We start from the raw sequence: 19,193 nt of genomic DNA, 5'->3' as shown, positions 1-19,193 counted from the left end.
AATATTTAACTAAGAAATATTAATTTAAGACATTAGAATATATTTTTTAACATGTCCTTTTAATGAATCAAAGAGGCGATAAATGTATTTTCCTTTTATTGATTCTTCTTTACGGTGTTTCATTAAAATACCGGTAATAATTTATTAAATTCAAGACTGGGAAAGTTAGTGAATCTTTTTAACTCAGTTAAGTTAAGTTTATATGCACGATAAGAAAAAGTTAAAAGTTAATTTAACTATAGGTGAAATCAGTAAAGTTAAAAGTTAATACACATTTTTTGTTAACTTTTATTAAGTTAAAAAAAAGTTAATTTGTTTATACAACGCTAGTGTACGTAATTTTTTTCCAACCCAAAACTAAATTATAGAGTATAGTTTTTATACTTCATACAATATTTCCATATAATTTAGATTTGAATGATATAAGTTTTTAACTTTAAACGAATTACGGTACATATTATTTTACATGAAAACGAAATAGACTGATATTATGAAATATTATAAAACTAGAAACAAAATAAATTAACTTAACTTACTTCTTAAAATGAAAAATTAACTCGTTAATTTCACAATAGTTAAGGAAAAAATTTAGTAATTTAAAAGTTAAGTTAATGAAAAGCCAAAAGCAACTAGTTAAGTTAAGAAGTTAAAATAAAATTACTTTTTTAACTTAACTTTAACTTTTTAACTCGTTAATGACCAACCTTGATTAAATTCATAAATTATCATAATATAATAATACATAATTACACCTATTGGCATATCGGGAGTTCTTATTCTAACTAATAAGTATTTCTGTTGGCGCACGTCGTGCTCTTTCGTGAGTTGTAGTTATCACGATGTTCACGCAATGTCAGGAGACTTGTTATATGCAGTGACACAAACGTAAACAATGGTATTATAATGATACAAATTTAAAGTATAATGTTTCTACTAATTATTAATAGGTTTTTAAGACGGCAAACAATAAGGTTGTAGCTGACTATAGACGTCTCTATGTCAGCTGTCAGCTACCGGATACAACAATAATTCAATATGATATACAATAAATATACAGGAGAAAGACTTAACTATATTACGACGGCGGCGATGATGGTGTCAGTCGGCGGTGGTGATCGGAGTAGGCGGTGGACAAGTTCCAGCTGATCGATGGCGGTGGCGTGCCGTGGGCAACATGCAATCGCTAACTTATATTATTGTGTTACGATCGCGAACTTGTATTATAGTATTAAGATCGCGACGCAAAACAGTGACACTTGATAGTGAGGTAAATACTGCTGCGAAGAAACCGCAACACCCACGAAGTCCGACGACAAGAGAGAAGTTAAAGGTAAATAATAATAAGATCGGATATATATAATATAATAATAAGTAGGTATAATGAAACGATGTACAATAGTGTTACGAGGCGTAATATAAATCAACGACTAACTATGTATACCCGGCTACACTACACAAGACATATATGCTGTAGTATTATAATAATGTGTAGTCAGAGTCTGCTGAACTACAGTGTGAATATATTACTTATACACTACATTACATAGGGTGTTTTGTTTATAATTATTCCAACAATAATAAAAAAAATGGTGCTATACCAGGCTGCAGTGTATGGAATTTACTATTTTGAAAATTCTTTTTCGATTGAAGAATACGCAATAACTTTAAATAAGATGACAGTTATACAATTTAAAATATCTAAGTAGTTTTCATAATTTTATTATGTTTTAAAGAATTCATTATTATAATTTTTTTCTTATCTTGCATTGTGATTAAATTATATTATTATATTATTATAATTGTCTGCAATTTAAGTAATTGTCCGCGATAATGAGTTTAGAAGATATGAAGCATAAGGTGATTTTAAAATATAAGAAATTATTAATTAATAATAAAAACGTCCTAAAGTAACATAAACTAGATCCGATATTACACCTATTTAAATAATTGTATAGCCGTTTTAAGAACTAATAACTGTTGGAATTTTAAAATAGGTGGTAACAAATATAATAATATTTAACAAAAAAAAATCCACTAAATCATTCACAAATAAGCAGGTTCTCATTTGAAGAACGGAAATTATTATATGGTAATTTATTTTACTCTTCCAAGTATCCCCAAATATTATTTCTAACCTAAAACAAAATATCTATAATCGTTATTCTCCGTTTAAATATCTCTCTGATTTCATAAACAATTTAACTAAAAATATCTATAAAGAAAATTGTGTTAAGGTAAACATTTTATAGTATTTTTGGTTACAGTTATAACTACTTACGATAAACCGTAAATTAAATGTCCAATTCATAGCTATAGATAATTAAAATAGAAATTATACATAGTACCATATTTTCACTATGCACAAATAATTATATTCAAATGTTCGTTGTAATGACGAATACAATATGAAACCTTTAATAAACATTAAAATACAATAAAATAAATGAATAATCAAATAACATACTATTTTACAAAATAGGAAAACATTTATATACTGTATCAAACAAATATCATGAATACTAATAAGTATTTAAATGTCGTGGCCTATTAATGGCTATTACGCGTGCTGTAGCATATTCATGAATCCTTAACGGTTCAACTATGGTCCAGGTATTGGTTATGGGGCTGTAACATTCTATAGAATCCTCAATGTGAGAGTTGTGAGATCCACCAAAGACATACAGTAAACCGTCTATTGCGACTACTCCTATATTGAAAATTGATATAAACTAAATATATTTTTAAAAAAAAAATGTTACATAAAATAATTATAAATTATGCTACGAGAAGCTACCTGCACCATATCGAGGAAAATTCATGTCCGCAATAGTAGTCCAATCATCTGTACTTGGTCTGTATGCTTGACAACTACTCCGAGTTTTTAATCCATTATGACCACCAACAGCATACAGTACACCGTCTAAAACTCCTACTCCAACCCGACTACGACATAGGAACATGTCTTCAACTTCTGTCCATGTATCAAGACTGGGATCATAACATTCAACAGTCTCTAAAGCATCTTCCCGGCATTCACCTTCTCCTCCTATCTACAACATAGAATTAATACAAATTGAAGAATTGAAACAACCGTGATTGAGTACATATAAAAGTTGAATGAATACAATACCATTATTTATAACTTCAATAATGTATTAACCATTAATTTACGTATCAAATTATATATTATATAAGTTTGAAAATTATGAGAAATTTAAAATCAATCTTGACGAAGTATAAATAAATAAGAATAATATTATTCCTTAGTAAAAATTTAAAAATTAAGCTTTATTCAATGTTTAGAATATAAATTTAATAAAGTTCAATTACTTTAATACATTTTGTATTGTAATATTCAAACATTTTCAAACATTAACAATATTAATAACATATACTACATACGTAAGATTACTTTTTTTTACGAAGTTATGAATAAATCTGTTGAAAAAAGTTATCGGACTTCTTATACGTAATTAGGTTTGTAGATTAATGAAAATAAATCTGTTTCTGGTTATTAAGCCATTGAATTGAAAAGATATGTCAAATAGAAACTCATATCATTTATTAATTATTATCAATTTAAAATTGTAATTTATAGATAAATTTTATTATATCGATATTATATTCCTTGATTCTTAATCAGGAGAATTTTTTTTCATTAACCACTGTTATTGTAACAATTATATACCAAATTTAAAATCAATAAAAAAATATTAGTTTACCGCATATAAAAGATTATTCAGGACTGCGACCCCTAAACCACATCTTCTAGTAGACATACTAGATATCATACGCCATTCTTGAGAATTGTAATCGAAAACTTCTGCGCTATCTAATGAACCATCTCTATCGTTATGTCCACCGACCTTAAATGTGTTATATATTTTATAACAAAAATAATGAAATACCTTATAAATTGTAATTCAACATTACTTACGGCATATAGTTTATTATTGATGACACCAACTCCAAAAGAATTTCGTTTAACTAACATTTCAACACTTGATTTCCAACAAGGTGATTCTGAGGATAAATCAAGCACATCAACAGACTGAAGTTGTTGCCAAATATGAGTGGAACCCCCCACAGCAAACACTAAATTATCTTTCACTACAGCTAGACCAGCATTTTTACGGTTTGTTATCATTTCAGGTCCATTATGCCATCGGTTCATTTTTGGTTCGTAAAATTTTATACTGATACATTCATCAGTATCAAATCTACTAGCAACTAAAATTACCTGTTATAATCAAATAGTTAAATATATTGGAAAGAAAAATAAATTATAACAAAATTATACTTTATCTCCATGTCTATCTTTACACCGGATGTTTTGTGAAATAAGCTCTTCTGAATTGAGTGTATGAAAATTTAATGCCTCGCTTATGTAATCTTTACCTTTATAAATAATAAATATAAATATATATATTATAAAATATAAATTGATTCACAGTAAAAGCATATTTAAAGAAAAATTTTACATTTTAAACAATTTCTAATAAGAGGTTCCTCAACTACTTTTTTTAATATGTAATCCTTCGATGTTAATGGTAAACGAACGTGTTCCATTAATTGGGGTAAAATACATTTTCTTGAACCCGAATCATATTTTACCCAACGAATAACACTTTCAAATACCTAAAAAAGTAATTACACATTATTATAAAGTAATAAGACTACATATTAGTAGGTTACTGAATTTTTCCTTTGCAAATACTAAAATATAACAATAATTAATTTTAGTTTGCCTACTTTTTCTTCAGATGGAACTGTAAGTTTATCACTGGAGATCAACTGAATTACTTTTTCCGATGATAGCGATAGAAATTCGTCACCACCAACAACTTCACTAAGAATCAAAATACAACAATTATAAAAAAAAATACCATATAGAATCATAATGATAAATTATATTTCGTACGAAAAGTGTTGTTGAATATATAATTCTGAACTTGTTAACAATTTCGTACAGCTGTGTAAATCAGCTATTGCGTGTATACCGATGCAATTTGTGGGGCAGAGTTGTGAATTTAAAAAATCACAACAAACCTCTTTTACTTCTTGTAACTGCAAGAGATTTGCAGCTGGTAACAAATCCTAAAGAAAAATACGATAAACAATTTAAATAATTTTGTTGAAATATAATGTTGTTGATAAAATCCAATTGTATATACTATTACCTGTACATTTTCTTCAGTGATCACAATTCTTCCCGAATAAATAAAGTTTACCAACTGCTGTAAAGCTGTTGAATCTATTTCTCTCATTACAACAAGATCATGATTCCTTTCTGAAAAATTGGTGAACATAGCATGGAAATATGGACTAGCTGATGCTAAAAGCACTTTGTGTGCGATTATTATTTTGTTATCGTCTGTTTTTAGTTTAATATCACAAAATAACCCATCTCTAAAAACAAAACAAATTGTTACTTGTATTTATCTAACATAATAAATACTTACAACTTACTGGCGTAATGATTGTAACACTCCATGAGTCTCTGCATAAGACGATTTTTTATATTCGTATTTTGCATATTTTGCACATCTTCCAGATTCTGGTTTTTCTTTTTTATTTTGCATTGTAAATGGTATATGAAGTCCGGGTTTTGGAGTTGTCAAAACTAAAAAGAGAGCGTTTCAAAATAAATTATAAATATTGAGGTAAATTGTCAATAATCTTTTATTAAATCTAATGCAATATCAAATACAAATTTTTTTATAATAACATTCAAATTCATAGGGAAAAATAAATGTTTTTTGAAATTCAACAAATACCAGGAAGTCAAAACTATTGTTCATCTGTAGGTGCACACCGTATTTCGTTTTCTGTTATCGTTTTATAGTCGTGCGTATTGACTATTTTAATGGTAAAAGCAAATATTACGATCATTCATGTATTGCTGTCTTGCAGTGTAGGGAATTATCTAAATAAATTATCTAGATAAGATTTTTTGAAATAAATTATCTTTTAAAGTATCTAGATAATTATGTTACGATTTATCTAATGTTTAGCTTAGATAAAAAATGGGTTTATCTAGATAAATTTATCTTGATAAATATTATAGTGCCCCTACAAAATTATAAAACCATTGTTACTAAAATTCTAATATAATAAAAATTGTTTATAAAATTAGGAGAATATATTTCTTATTATTATTATCAACGACAATATTACGATAATACGAGAACCTGCATGTGGGCTTGCACTATACATCGTTCTCTACTAAACTAGCCATAATAAGCATATTAAAATCAATTAGGTATAGGTTTATTTTCCCATCCATTTTAAAAATAAATTAAAATTAACCTCGTAGAACTGTATTTCAAAGGCTCAATTCGTTGTTATTATAAATATTATGTCATTATATTTATATAAATCTAATATTACAAAAATTCTAAAAAACAATAAAAAATAAGTGTAAAAAAATTATATTTATCTAGATATTTATATAGATAAATTTATTTTTGTATTTATCTTTATCTAGATAAATTAAATTTATGTTATCTTTATTTTTATCTAGATAATATTTTGTTAAAATTATCTTATCTTATCTAGATAATTTTTTAGTTATCTATTCCCATCACTGCTGTCTTGTAGCCTATACGTTAGATTACCGTACTTTTCCATCATATAAAAATATAAAGTCTTAAAATTATAAAATCAATCCATTATTTTAAATTTAAATCAGAAAAAAACGTTTTCATTTAAATTTTTAGTATTGCACAAAAAAAAAAAACAAATTCAAAATAATGGTCACTGCATAATCTGATCACTTTGGTACGGGACATAACCGATAACATAATCCGATTGGTAACATTAAACGAAAGTTAAAAATAAAATTAAAAAAACCTAGGTACGTTAAATAAAAAAAAAAAATAATAATGTAGTGTTGCATCAATTTTTATAATCATAAGACATCGTTATTAAAAATATAATTTTTCTATTTATTATTATTTATTTCGAATTAAAGTACATAATATGTAAGTGTAAATTGGTAGTTAAAAAAAAAAATTTAATAAATATATGTAAAACCACTAATTTAAACAATTTTTTTTTTTTACTGTTAAAAGATCATTGATAAAATGTTTGTATTTGCATTGTAATTCAAAATGTGATGAATGTTGTTGCACTCCCCTTCGTAATACTCGTAGAGCCTCTCTCATTTCCAAAGAACATGGAGGTTTTTCAGTATCTGTTTACACGCGACAGGGATGCATACAAACGCGATACTGGTCGACGAGCAGCGACGATACTGTCCTTATGGTGTACGAACGAAAGGTATATAAATGTGATTTATCTAGATAAATTATCCAGATAATTATTTTTTTATCTTTTATCTTATCTAGATAAATAAATATAAGTTATCTAAGTATTTATTTAAGCTAAAAGTTTAACTTATCTAGATAAATTTACAAGATAAATTTTTTGGCGAAAATTAGCTAGATCTGTTCGAAAATGTTTTATTTTTATTCTGAGGCACAACTTGTACGTAAAATAACATCTAGGGCTAATAATATATGACATTATTCTGAAAAGACTATAAATTATTCCTATTAGTTACTTATTACTTATTACTTATTAATATTCTGTATTTGGTTAATAATATATAATGTACTATACTATTTAATTTATGTAATTAGCCTATATTAGTATATTACTGTCGCAAAAAATATGTCAAATTCCCAGAATTTTATAACTATTTTTAAACTATAATTAAAATACGAATAATAGAACAGATGGCAAGTTATAACCAACGCCGTCCCAAACAAAATTCCATAGAATATAATATTATTCATTGAGAAATAAAGATAAACAAGCCGTCTATTCGTTCCGTGTTTGCAATTCGTCTGAAATTAATGACAATTGATAAGTCTGACGAGCAATACATGAGATGCTATTTATGTATTTCGGGTTTTAGGTTTTATATTATAAAAAATCTATGGACTATAAACAATCTCTAAACCAATTTTAATTGCACATGACGTATAATAATAATAAACATTGTTTCGTATACACAAATACACATTACTCGTAAATATCTTTTCAATGTTGTTAATTAATAATAGTACGTGACACGAAAAGTGGCCGGTGACCTCACCACCCTCCCGGAAAGAACGGTCGTTAGCCATGGGTTCTCTTGTGTGTGCATTATTTTGTGTACTTACATGACGGTATATATATTTTTTTGAATTAGTTGTTTTAATTTTAATTTCTAAAATTGTCTGTTATTTAAATATTTAGATAATTATCTATATAAAATATTTTTATCTTTTGTCTGTATCTTTGATAAAATTTAGTGTTGTTATCTTTATCTTTATCTAGATGGTTTTTTTGTTATCTGTTCCTAACACTGGTTACATAATGATGATTTTAGGTCCTCAAATTAATAATATTATTATGTGGCGTAATGATTATAATAACCGATATAATTTACACATATAAGTATCCGGCCCGTACCTACTTCTACTATTCGATAACAATAAACGTTTGATAACATTAACCGTGATTAAAATAAGTGGCGACCACTGTACTTTTATAGTTTGTTTACTTGACATCTGTAATGGACAATGGTATTAAAATTAATCTGATTATTTAAGACTCTAGTATAACTTTATTATGACAAAACATAAAAACTATGATTTTATGCAATATAATTCATCACGTAAGTAATTTTTAATAATAAATTAGGCACCTATTTAATATTGAAACACACTTACACCCACACTAGTACCGAGAGTCTCAGCGATTGAAAAAGACCGGACGACTTGTTCCACTGACGTCAAATGCAACGACGTCCAACGACACGATAGACGGGACAACTATAGTTGCAGTTGCGCCGCCATACTCATGTAAATAAGACTGGTGTCGGTCGGTGGGGGTGATCGGAGTAGGCGGTGGACAAGTTATTCCGGGCGATCAGCTGATCGATGGCGGCGGCGTGCGGTGGGCAACATGCAATCGCTAACTAATATTATTGTGTTACGATCGCGAACTTGTATTATTGTGTTACGATCGCGACGCAAAACAGTGACACTTGATAGTGAGGTAAATACTGCTGCGAAGAAACCGCAACACCCACGAAGTCCGACGACAAGAGAGACACGACAACTATATAGTTGCAGTTGCGCCGCCGCGCCGGCACACTCGTGTAAATAACCAGTATGGTCGATATCATGTAGACGGGAGGGGATACGTACGCAAAGTCGAAGTCCAACACGTAGACTCGCAAAACAGTTCGATGTGAATAAAAATGGAATGGAATCGACACATACTTCATTACTAATTTGATAAGGTACTCGTGGCATCAGTTGAAGCCTCGAGGTCAGTTGACAATATATGTTATTTTATGTGGTTAATATTAAATAGTATATTGTGTTGCATTTTATTAGTTCTAAACCTGTTAAAAAAAAATATTTTACATAAATCGTTTTGCATTTTTTGTTTTGGTGTAATATTAAAAACGATGTTATTCCTAATACATTTTGTATAATGAATGTAATATTTTTCCAACTGAAAACATGGCCTCATCGTTTCCAATGGTTATCATGCCGAGTACCTTATCTAGTATTATATAGAAATCTGAGAGAATTGACGACGACTTGCGTAAATAATCCCGAATATCACATTTTAGTTTTATTTAATGATAATTTTTTTTCATAACAATAGGAAAATACACATAGCTGTAATGAACCTGAAGGGACGATACTGAATTAACGGACAACTCAAAAGCTAGATATGAATTTGTGTACATTATAATCCCATCAAAAACAACTACGTCAACACCGTGTAAAAAAAATATAAAAATAATGAATCACTTTAAAATGTGTGATATAAGAGGTAGAATCTAAGTAAATCATCGAATGTGTAAAATGTATTCAATAGTAAATAATCCAAATTTAATAGAAATTAGTTATTAATATGTATTTATTACCTATATGGCCATGTGAATTATTTTAACTGAAAATTTTTAAAATCACAATTTAAATGATATGTTTATACAGTAGATTCTTAATATGTCGAACGTCGCTATCTCGAATTTTTCGTTATCTCGAACTACTTTGAATTCTCCTTGAAACTACTATTACACTTAATAGTGTTTTGCTCTCGATAACTCGATATAAAATTAATCGTTTTTCGTTATCTCGAGTTCACAAATAATATTATTGTTACGGTTAACATAGGAATTGTGCAGTACATTGCATACATTGTGCAGACAGAGCAGTATAGCGATTGTGATTTAGCGCGTTGGTAGTTACGTTTGTAGCCTTTCGTAGTTTGTTTGTTCGTTTATAGTGGAATGGAAAAGAAGCGTAAAATAAATGTTCTTTCAATTTCGGACAAAGTTCGTTTAATACAGTTAGTTGAAAAAAGTGACCGTAAAAAATGTGAAATCGCCAAAGAATTCAATATTCCACCAAATACATTATCGTCAATTATTAAACAGAAAGAGAAAATAATGAAGTTCAATTATGGAAATATGAAAAAAATGAGGATGACTCCTTATTTAGACATTGATAAATGTTTGCTAAAATGGTTTACTCAGTGTCGAGATAAAAACATACCATTAAATGGTATTTAGTTTTTTTATTTTTTAATAAAACTCGATATCTCGAACTTTTTTCTGTTCCCCTTGAGATTCAACATAACGAGAATCTACTGTATTTAAAAATTTTAATTCAGAAAAATAATGTTATAATTTTTAAATACTTTTATTTTATTTTATTTTAATACTATATTATAATTCTGTAATTTGTTAATGTCCATTATGTTATTTATGTAAATAATTGTCAATTATATATTTTTTGATTTTATTGTTTAACTTAAATGTTTTTTCTTTGCAATTGTAACATATTTATACCTATAAGTACTGCGATTTTAATTTATTTTCATTGCGATTTTGGTACATTTTTAGTGCAATTTCGACATATTTTTTTACAGAATTAAATGCGGTATTTATCTATAGGTCATACGAAGAAAAAATGCGCACTCCATTACCGCGACATAGACAAGTGGCTGCCACATCTATATACGTTTATAAATTACATTTTACATGACTGAAAATGTACTGCACAAATATTTCACGCCTACATTGCATACCTAGTAATATTGCATTATATCATATTGATTTGATTTTCAAATTATCTATAATAACTCATAGCTACTTAACCCATTACCATAGACGATAAACATAATATTATTCTTAGTGGCTTAGTATATATAAAGTAATATATAACTTAAAAACTACTCGTTCGAATTTTGATTTGGATATAATATATATAAGAATCTTGATATTATCAAGATTCTTAATAAAAATACTTTCCGTATAATTAAAAGTGTAAAGGGGAGGTTTCTAATTGAAAAACGGAAGTTTGTAATTTGTATTGTCACAGGTGATCCTAAAGTGGTATAAATAATCTCGAGTATATGAAAATATGGTCTTCAATTAATATAATATTGAAAAATTTCAAAAATCAATTATATTTTATTGTCAAACATATGTTATTAAAAGTCTTGTACACTATCCGTGCTTAAGCGTTGGCTTTTATTAAACATAGAAAAAAATCGCCGACGCTTAAGCACAGATAATATTCTTACCTAAAAGTTTGATGATAGGTTAATTCACTTAGTAATATCAAAACTAACAGCACACTATTTGTTTGGCAATAGTATCAGATCTCCGTAGAGCTGTCTCTAAGGTTAAGTGTATTTAATAATATGAATAATAGATCACACACTTCGGATAAGGATAATATAATATTATTGATATATTTTTACATGTTACGACAATCAAATATAAATTATAATACATACATACGGCAATACCGTTTTTACAGATCTGTATTATATTATAAATTCCCTAACGGACCTAACCGGTCTCAGAGATACGTATAATGTAAATATCGACAGCAATAATAATTCACATTAAATAATAATATGATAAAAAATATTTGACAGTTTGACAATCTTAGAAAAACCACGTGGCTTTACAGTAATAATAATTAATAACGATACCCGACCGCATAATATGCATTTGCCGGGAACTGTGCTGCCGCCGCTCGTCGATCGCCGACCAAAGACCAGTGTTCGGACTTATCTAGATAATTATTTTTTTCATCTTTTATCTTATCCAGATAAATAGTTACAAGGTATCTAAACGATCAACTTAGATAATTTTTTTACTCATCGAAATGAATTCATCTAGATATATTTTTTATTGATAAAAATCGCGAAATTGTACAAACGCATTTAAATATTTATACAGATTCTCAAACAAAGTTTATGGTTTATAAATAATGTAATAGTGTGGTATAAGTGTATAACGACGGATATACCCAGTACGTTAGACTGTATTTTACTTCCAGACATTTTTTTGCCTTATTTGAAAGATTGCTTATGTATTTTTTTTATCATGTGGTAATATTATTTTTATTATTATTGTATAATACAATGTATAATGAATAAAAAACAAAAATACACAAACAAAATAATGTATAACTTAAAGTTGCTCGCTTTCCTTGTATGTAGGTACTTAGTAGTACTTACTATAATACGTTGTATAGGTATTATTAAATTATTATTTTTTTTCCTTAAACATTGTTTTGCAGTAGATGCCTACTACCTACATACCTATATCAACAAAATTAGAAAAGCCTGTAACGAGACAGAATTAATAGGAATAAACGAAACAGCCCGCGCCATCTAACGGACATAACAAGTGTCAAATGAAAAGGTACCGAGCCGACCAAATTATGACTTTCCGACATTTTACTCATCGATACTGCAAATAATGATCGCGTAAAGTGTTGAGATACTTAATAACTTTATATACGATACTGTCCATTACTTTTCCTACCCGTAAAACAACACGTATATGGAACAAAGACAAAAGTGCGTCGAACCATAAAAACGCACTGACGCCGTACAGAGCGCGCGGCGGCACACGCGCTCCAAGACCTGACAACTTTATAGGACTTTCCGACACGGAAAAGCACGAGTTGAGGTCATCAATACCAAAGTAAACAAGATCATCAAAAGCTACATCGATATAACCTAGCCGCCCACGTGAGAGCCAACACGCATCACGCGGAAACATAAGGAAATGTGGTCAATATGATTCAGCACACCAACCAGCGGCAATAGGTGTCACACTACATTTATACAGGCCAGATGAGAGCCTAGTGAGCCTATATTGTCGTTCGTTCCCGTCATCGTTCTCATTCTCTAATAGAATTCATTATTATTATTTCAAATGTAACGTAAAGGAACTTCCCTCCACACCCCTCTTTCAGCCTTGACAGTGTGATTAGTGGTACGCCCTGGCAGCGTACTGATCAAGCTGCTCACGCCTAAAGCACTGGAGAGGATTCCCTCACGGCTGTTTTGGTCTGGGGTATTCAAATGCCCGATCCATCAACCCTACGGCACCCACGTGAGTCATACCACTCGTCAATAATTAACGTATCAAATATTTGTAGCTCAACGGGCAAATTATATCAAAAGAAAATATTGTATAACCCATTTAAAATTCTATACCGAAATATCTGTAGCTCGAAGAGCACTTGTCAAACTAAAAGAAAAACTGTATAACATAAATAAACTGTTTTGATTATTTTACGTAAGAATAAAGGACCATCATTCAATCACACAAAACGACCTGCGTTTTGCATTCTTACAAGCCATGGTCCACAATACCACGTGAATAGTTAATAGACTTATACTTTTATGTACGAAATAATATTGAATTAATAATAATTTTAAGATAATATTATTTATATGAAAAAAAAATTGTTGAATAGAGTACGAGCGGATTTTTACTAAGGGTAGGGTAGTTTTACCCTTAATACCCACGTGCACGTATCATATTGAGAACTAATTTTATTCAACCGTAAATTAAGTGCACAAGACCTATAAAATACAATCGAATATAACTTGGTTTAAAAACATGATTTGATATTCGATTTATTCGATTTAATAATACAAAATATATAATACGATAATATAAGCTTGAAATATTTCAAATATTTATCATATTATATAATGACCCTTCGATTGGCATGCTGCAGCAGGAACCGCATATATATGACAAATATTTTGGAGCCCAATTAGTGTAAATTCCGAAGAGGATTTACACGAAATTGGATTACGGGTGTGTTTTGAATGCGCATAATATACGAAATCGTACACATTTTTTATACAGTGGCGAAACCACGAGGGGCGGTTGTCACCATCCCACCCATACATGTTTGATTTTTTTTTTTTAATTCAACGTAGAACATAGTATACTTATTTGTATATAATTTGTATAAGTAGCGATTTTAAATATGTACACAGTTGTTACGTATGTAATGTACCTACATATATATATATAAAAATATTTAATATGAGACTAAATTTTATTAAATATTATGCATTATTTATAAATAAAAGGAATACGTAATTTAAATATTTGAGCACACATCGTTTCCGCCAACAGCTAAACTTTTGTTTCCGTTAAAACTATAAAAAAGTTTGGTTTTCGTTTCCACCAAAATAATGAGTGGTGACAATCCACATGTATTGACATTTTTTTATTTTTTTTCAATAGGTATATGGGCAAATTTGTGTTTTAAAATTCTGGAATGTTGTACATTTAATAATGAATGGAGATAAATAATTATTATAACTTTTATAAAGTTAACAAATTGCTTTTAAATATAATTTAATTGATTATATTTACTTAAGTAAAATAATATACATTTCAAAATATAAAATTTGGAAATAATACCTACGTTTTGACTTATAGAATCCTTGTTGGCAGTAGGTACATTAACATAGGAAATAGTGCGTTTTACTGTAATGAATGGAAATAGTAGGTATAGGTACCTTTTGAAAAAAACATCGACAATAGCTCGTTTTGTTCTAACTTTGATAATAATATCATGGTCTTACACAGGCAATAGTACGTTTTGGAGAATGTTTAAATTCTTTAATTTACAAAGATTCATTGGAAATAGTACGGTTTGGTCTAACTGCTATTTATTGTTATGATAATTTATACCAAAAATAATCATTTTTTCATTTGTTTTGTGACACCGACGATTCCCCGCTATGTTTACAGTTTAATTTGATGTTAAACTCAATTTCTCTAAAAATGCCAATAGTAAGTAAGTTTTAGATTATCATCCCTCAATTTATTATAGTTTGAATTTTGAGAACCTGCACTATAGTCATAATTCTGAATTTTGTTATTATTGTTTTATATGGTATATACAATAATTTCCATTTTTCTTTAAATTTGTTTTTGTTATTCCACTGTTTTTTAATTAATTTTTATATTACTCTTACTTAATTACTTTTCAGTTAGAAATTCGTAAAAGTTTTTCTTTTCATAGGTAACATTGGACATTTTAATAGAAGATTCCCCACTAGTTTTGTCCACCTTTAACAAAAAAATAAGGTTACCGGAAAGTTACATTAATTTTTTATGAGCGTTTGAATTTAACATTTTTATGATATTTGATATTTAGCTGTAACAATTGATGAATTCCTCCCATTAATCGATTTTTGATATTTTGATATAATTCAAAAATGTATAGCTGTGACACTTGCAATTTGCACCAAATTATCACTTTTTATACATTTTTCTTTTCATAGCTAATATAGAAATGTTAATAGCGGATTTCCCACAAGTTTTTTTACATATAACAAAAAAAGTGTAACGCTATTTATAGCCATGGTGTGGTTTTAAGAAATTCAGTATTTTTAAAAAACCATTCGTTATTAATATTATTTAACTTCCTATATGCGCCTATATCCAATATTCTTATGTTCACCAATTTAGTACTTGAACAGTATAACATATGAATACGATTTGAATAAATAATAATATTATTGAATATAAATAAAAAGAACCTAGATACATTCTCGATTTAAAAAATCTATAAAAAATATGGTTGCCACGGGTGTAACTAAGTGTTTGAAACATAAATAATTTGTTTCTGTGCGTCACAGTATATTCAGTACCTAATCAGGTATAAGTACAATTATTTGTTACAACGAACTTTACGGATCATTTATAATACATTATAAAAGTCTAAACGTAGTTTTTGTTTAATATAATTAACTTAACCGTATCAGATCAATATGTCAAATATTGTAGCACTGGAAACTTCGCCCAAATCCACGATCCAGTCCGTTACCGACAATTATTTCGAGGTTTTCGACGTGCTCCAGCAAAATCGAGCGAAAACGTTGGAATCTCGAGATATCAAGAGTCCACCGGCGCACTGCAGGCGATATAAATCGACGCCTAATGTGGCTCTGCAGAAGAACTCCGCAGGTGCAGATGAACCCGAGACCGAGTGGCCGTTTACAACCGGAATTATTATGCGACGATATAAATCGATGCCTAATATGGCTCTGCAACGATCTAACTCCGCAGACGATGTACCCGATATCGAGTTACCTTCCATCACGTCCATGGTGGAGTTGCAAGTTTCGACAGATTTATCGTCCACCGAGTTGTCAGTAACGGCACCTGCCACTGCAGAAGTTGACGAGATCGAGGCGCCGTCCAACATCTCGTCATCTTTGCCACGTGTTCGGCCGATCGAAGCCGACGTGCTACAGTCAAGTCTGATGTGTAACACGGCAGCAGTGCAGTTTGATGGTGCCGAGTTTGAAAACTGTTCGACGAAACCATCGGTCCATCAGGCTGCAAATGGTATCCAGGATATGGTGGTAACCCGCGGCGGCTGCAGTGACGCAGTCTCGAACCCGACGGTAACCGCGGTATTTCCCAGACACGATGTACTCGATATCGAGTTACCTTCCGTTGCATCCATGGTGGAGTTGCAAGTTTCGACAGATTTATCGTCCACCGAGTTGTCAGTAACGGCACCTGCCACTGCAGAAGTTGACGAGATCGAGGCGCCGTCCAACATCTCGTCATCTTTGCCACATGTTCGGCCGATCGAAGCCGACGTGCTGCAGTCTAGTCCGGCGCACAACACGGCAGCGCTGCAGTTTGACGGCGACGAGTCTATAAATTGTCCGGCGAAACCATCGGTCCACCAGGCAAATGGTATCCGGGATATGGTGGTAACCCGCGGCGGCTGCAGTGATGCAGTCACGAACCCGACGGTAACCGCGGTAATTCCCAAACGCCGCTCTCTGTGGAGCCGGACGAAGAGATTCGTCCGGCGAATGCTTTGTTGCGGCGCTGTATCGGCATAGACTGCAATGTATGTGCGTGTTTGTGCCGAGTTTGCCCCGCATTTTTGTGTCCCCGGTTGAACTCGTTCGCCGGAAAATCAGTTAAAATCCTTTTACTTCCGCCATTGTACGCGCGTTCATTCTGAGTTCGCTCCGACGTTTGAACGTTTCCCCAAGTCACACGCACTATACTGACTTTAGTTACCATTGAAATTGCACCGTTTGAGTCATAGATCTGCTGTGGAAATGGTCGGTAAATACTGCTGTCCTCCGCTCCTATGTTTAAGAAAATAAATAATTATACCGATCGAAAATAAATTATGGTTATTATACTGCCGTAAAATATGTAATGTAAAATGTAAAATGTATAATGTATAATATGTATAATATGTATAATGTATAATGTATAATCGGATAACCTATATTATGTAAGTTTACACGAATAATAAACGTTTTTGTTTTATTATTTATTTGGTATTTATTTGATATTATTATTAATAAACGCGTCAACACGCTGGTGTAAACTTAACTAGTGGATATGTTGTCTAGGTATATTGTACAGGTATACTTTCGATTTTTCTTTACTAGTGTATAAATCTCACGAGGAACCTTGTATTAAATTCTCAAGCTTTTTGACCAGAAAAAAAACAATATAATAATATCAACAACCATAACAAGGTACGTCAGGGTCATGTCGGACAGCGTTCTTTACTGTGAAAAAAAATGTAAAACATTTCGAGCGTCCAAGCAAATCATATAGCCACCATCTTTTTTTGAGTGTCTTGCAGGTCAGTCACCTCGAATGACGGTCGCCGTAGTAATAAGGGTAGGCTATCCGACTGCGTCGAATCGCGGACAGCGTTCATTACTGTCACCGAGAACGGAAAAATTAATTACGTGGAAAAAAATTCAAAACATTTCGGGCTTCTATGCAAATCACATTATAGTAACCGTCTTTTTAGGGTGTCTAGCAGGTCAGTCACCTCAGTGGTGCGGATAGCGGACAATGTGCGACGGCCGGGTCATGTCAGGTATGCAATCCGACTGCGTCGAATCGCGGACAGCGTTCATTACTGTCACCAAAAACGTAAAATTACGTAAAAAAAATTCAAAATATTTCTGGCGTCCATGCAAATCATATAGCCGCCGTCTTTCTGGAGTGTCTATAGCTGGTCAGTCACCTCGGTGTTCCCGGTAGGCAATCCGACTGCGTCGAATCGCGGACAGCGTTCATTATTGTCCCCGAAAACACAAAATTAAGCAATAAATTCAAATTATTTCGGACGCATATATTCAACCCTGTATAAGATAGTAATAGCGACACGACGGCGGAGCTCTCCGCGATGTCAATCGGCCCACGGACTCGTCGCGAACGAAGTGCGGCCGCGAGCGGCCTATACATCTAGGAGGGAACGCGAATAAGGTTTCAACGGAACTGTACGGAGTCCGAAAAGGCGGTAAAACTCGAATTTTGAAAAAAATCGGAAAATTTTCATTAATTACGAATAGTATAGGCGGAAGTGATAGCAAAAGGTAAATAACGAAAAAAAAATACGGATTATCACGGCCGCCGCAAATTAACGACAATCCCGGCGGCGGGCATCGAAACCACGACCCGCAAGTCATCCGCACATACGCCTAAACCTACCTACCTACCTATCGAGTTGAAAACTGAAGTCAAATCTATGACTCTTAAATCGTAATGCTCAAAAGAATCTAACCCTCCGACGCATATATTCAAGCCTGTATATAGTAATAACGACTTGACGCCGCTAAATTAATTATTGTTGTTTATCAATTACTTATTTAAAAACAATATTTACTAAACGTACCGCCTGTACATAAGCATTATCAAACAGTATAGGCATATCATTATACAATTTAACTACCAGATTTTACTGAAATATATGAAGATCTATTTGTATATTAATATTGTATTATATGGTATCTGCAGCATTATAATTTTTAATTTCCTCAACCAATCAAGTCACCTAAAA

General features: G+C 30.9%; 3 protein-coding genes across 5 annotated transcripts in view; 2 read left to right on the top strand and 1 right to left on the bottom strand.

Annotated features, from left to right (window-relative positions):
- The first annotated feature begins 1,210 nt into the window (after window positions 1-1,210).
- LOC132947708 (uncharacterized) overlaps window positions 1,211-19,193 on the top strand; it is a 31,790-nt gene continuing 13,807 nt past the window's right edge. Inside the window, exon 1 of the mRNA XM_061017963.1 lies at window positions 1,211-1,330. The gene's annotated coding sequence lies outside the window, so the exon portion shown is untranslated. The remainder of the gene's footprint in view (window positions 1,331-19,193) is intronic.
- LOC132947893 (kelch-like protein 2) lies at window positions 2,400-9,087 on the bottom strand. 3 transcript variants are annotated; one of them, XM_061018145.1, is made up of 11 exons: window positions 8,721-9,087; window positions 5,470-5,623; window positions 5,181-5,409; window positions 4,922-5,097; window positions 4,753-4,849; window positions 4,482-4,638; window positions 4,301-4,398; window positions 3,938-4,240; window positions 3,723-3,866; window positions 2,795-3,050; window positions 2,400-2,729 (listed from the first exon to the last, which is right to left on the bottom strand). In XM_061018145.1, exons 2-11 carry the CDS (start codon window positions 5,580-5,582, stop codon window positions 2,647-2,649), a joined length of 1,656 nt encoding a protein of 551 aa, XP_060874128.1. In that variant the 5' UTR covers window positions 5,583-5,623; window positions 8,721-9,087; the 3' UTR covers window positions 2,400-2,646. The 3 variants fall into 3 exon arrangements, with proteins under 3 accessions (XP_060874128.1, XP_060874126.1, XP_060874127.1); XM_061018143.1 differs by having other exon boundaries at window positions 2,400-2,707; window positions 8,721-9,083; XM_061018144.1 differs by lacking the exon at window positions 8,721-9,087 and having other exon boundaries at window positions 2,400-2,707; window positions 5,463-5,586.
- LOC132947140 (uncharacterized) lies at window positions 16,112-17,465 on the top strand. The gene has a single exon (XM_061017348.1). It carries the CDS (start codon window positions 16,126-16,128, stop codon window positions 17,215-17,217), a length of 1,092 nt encoding a protein of 363 aa, XP_060873331.1. The 5' UTR covers window positions 16,112-16,125; the 3' UTR covers window positions 17,218-17,465.

The sequence above is a fragment of the Metopolophium dirhodum genome, chromosome 6 (genome assembly GCF_019925205.1).
Source record: "Metopolophium dirhodum isolate CAU chromosome 6, ASM1992520v1, whole genome shotgun sequence".
In the NCBI taxonomy this organism is placed as follows: Eukaryota; Metazoa; Arthropoda; class Insecta; order Hemiptera; family Aphididae; genus Metopolophium; species Metopolophium dirhodum.
Note: the sequence above shows the minus strand (reverse complement) of the source record. Positions and strands in the feature narration are given on the sequence as shown.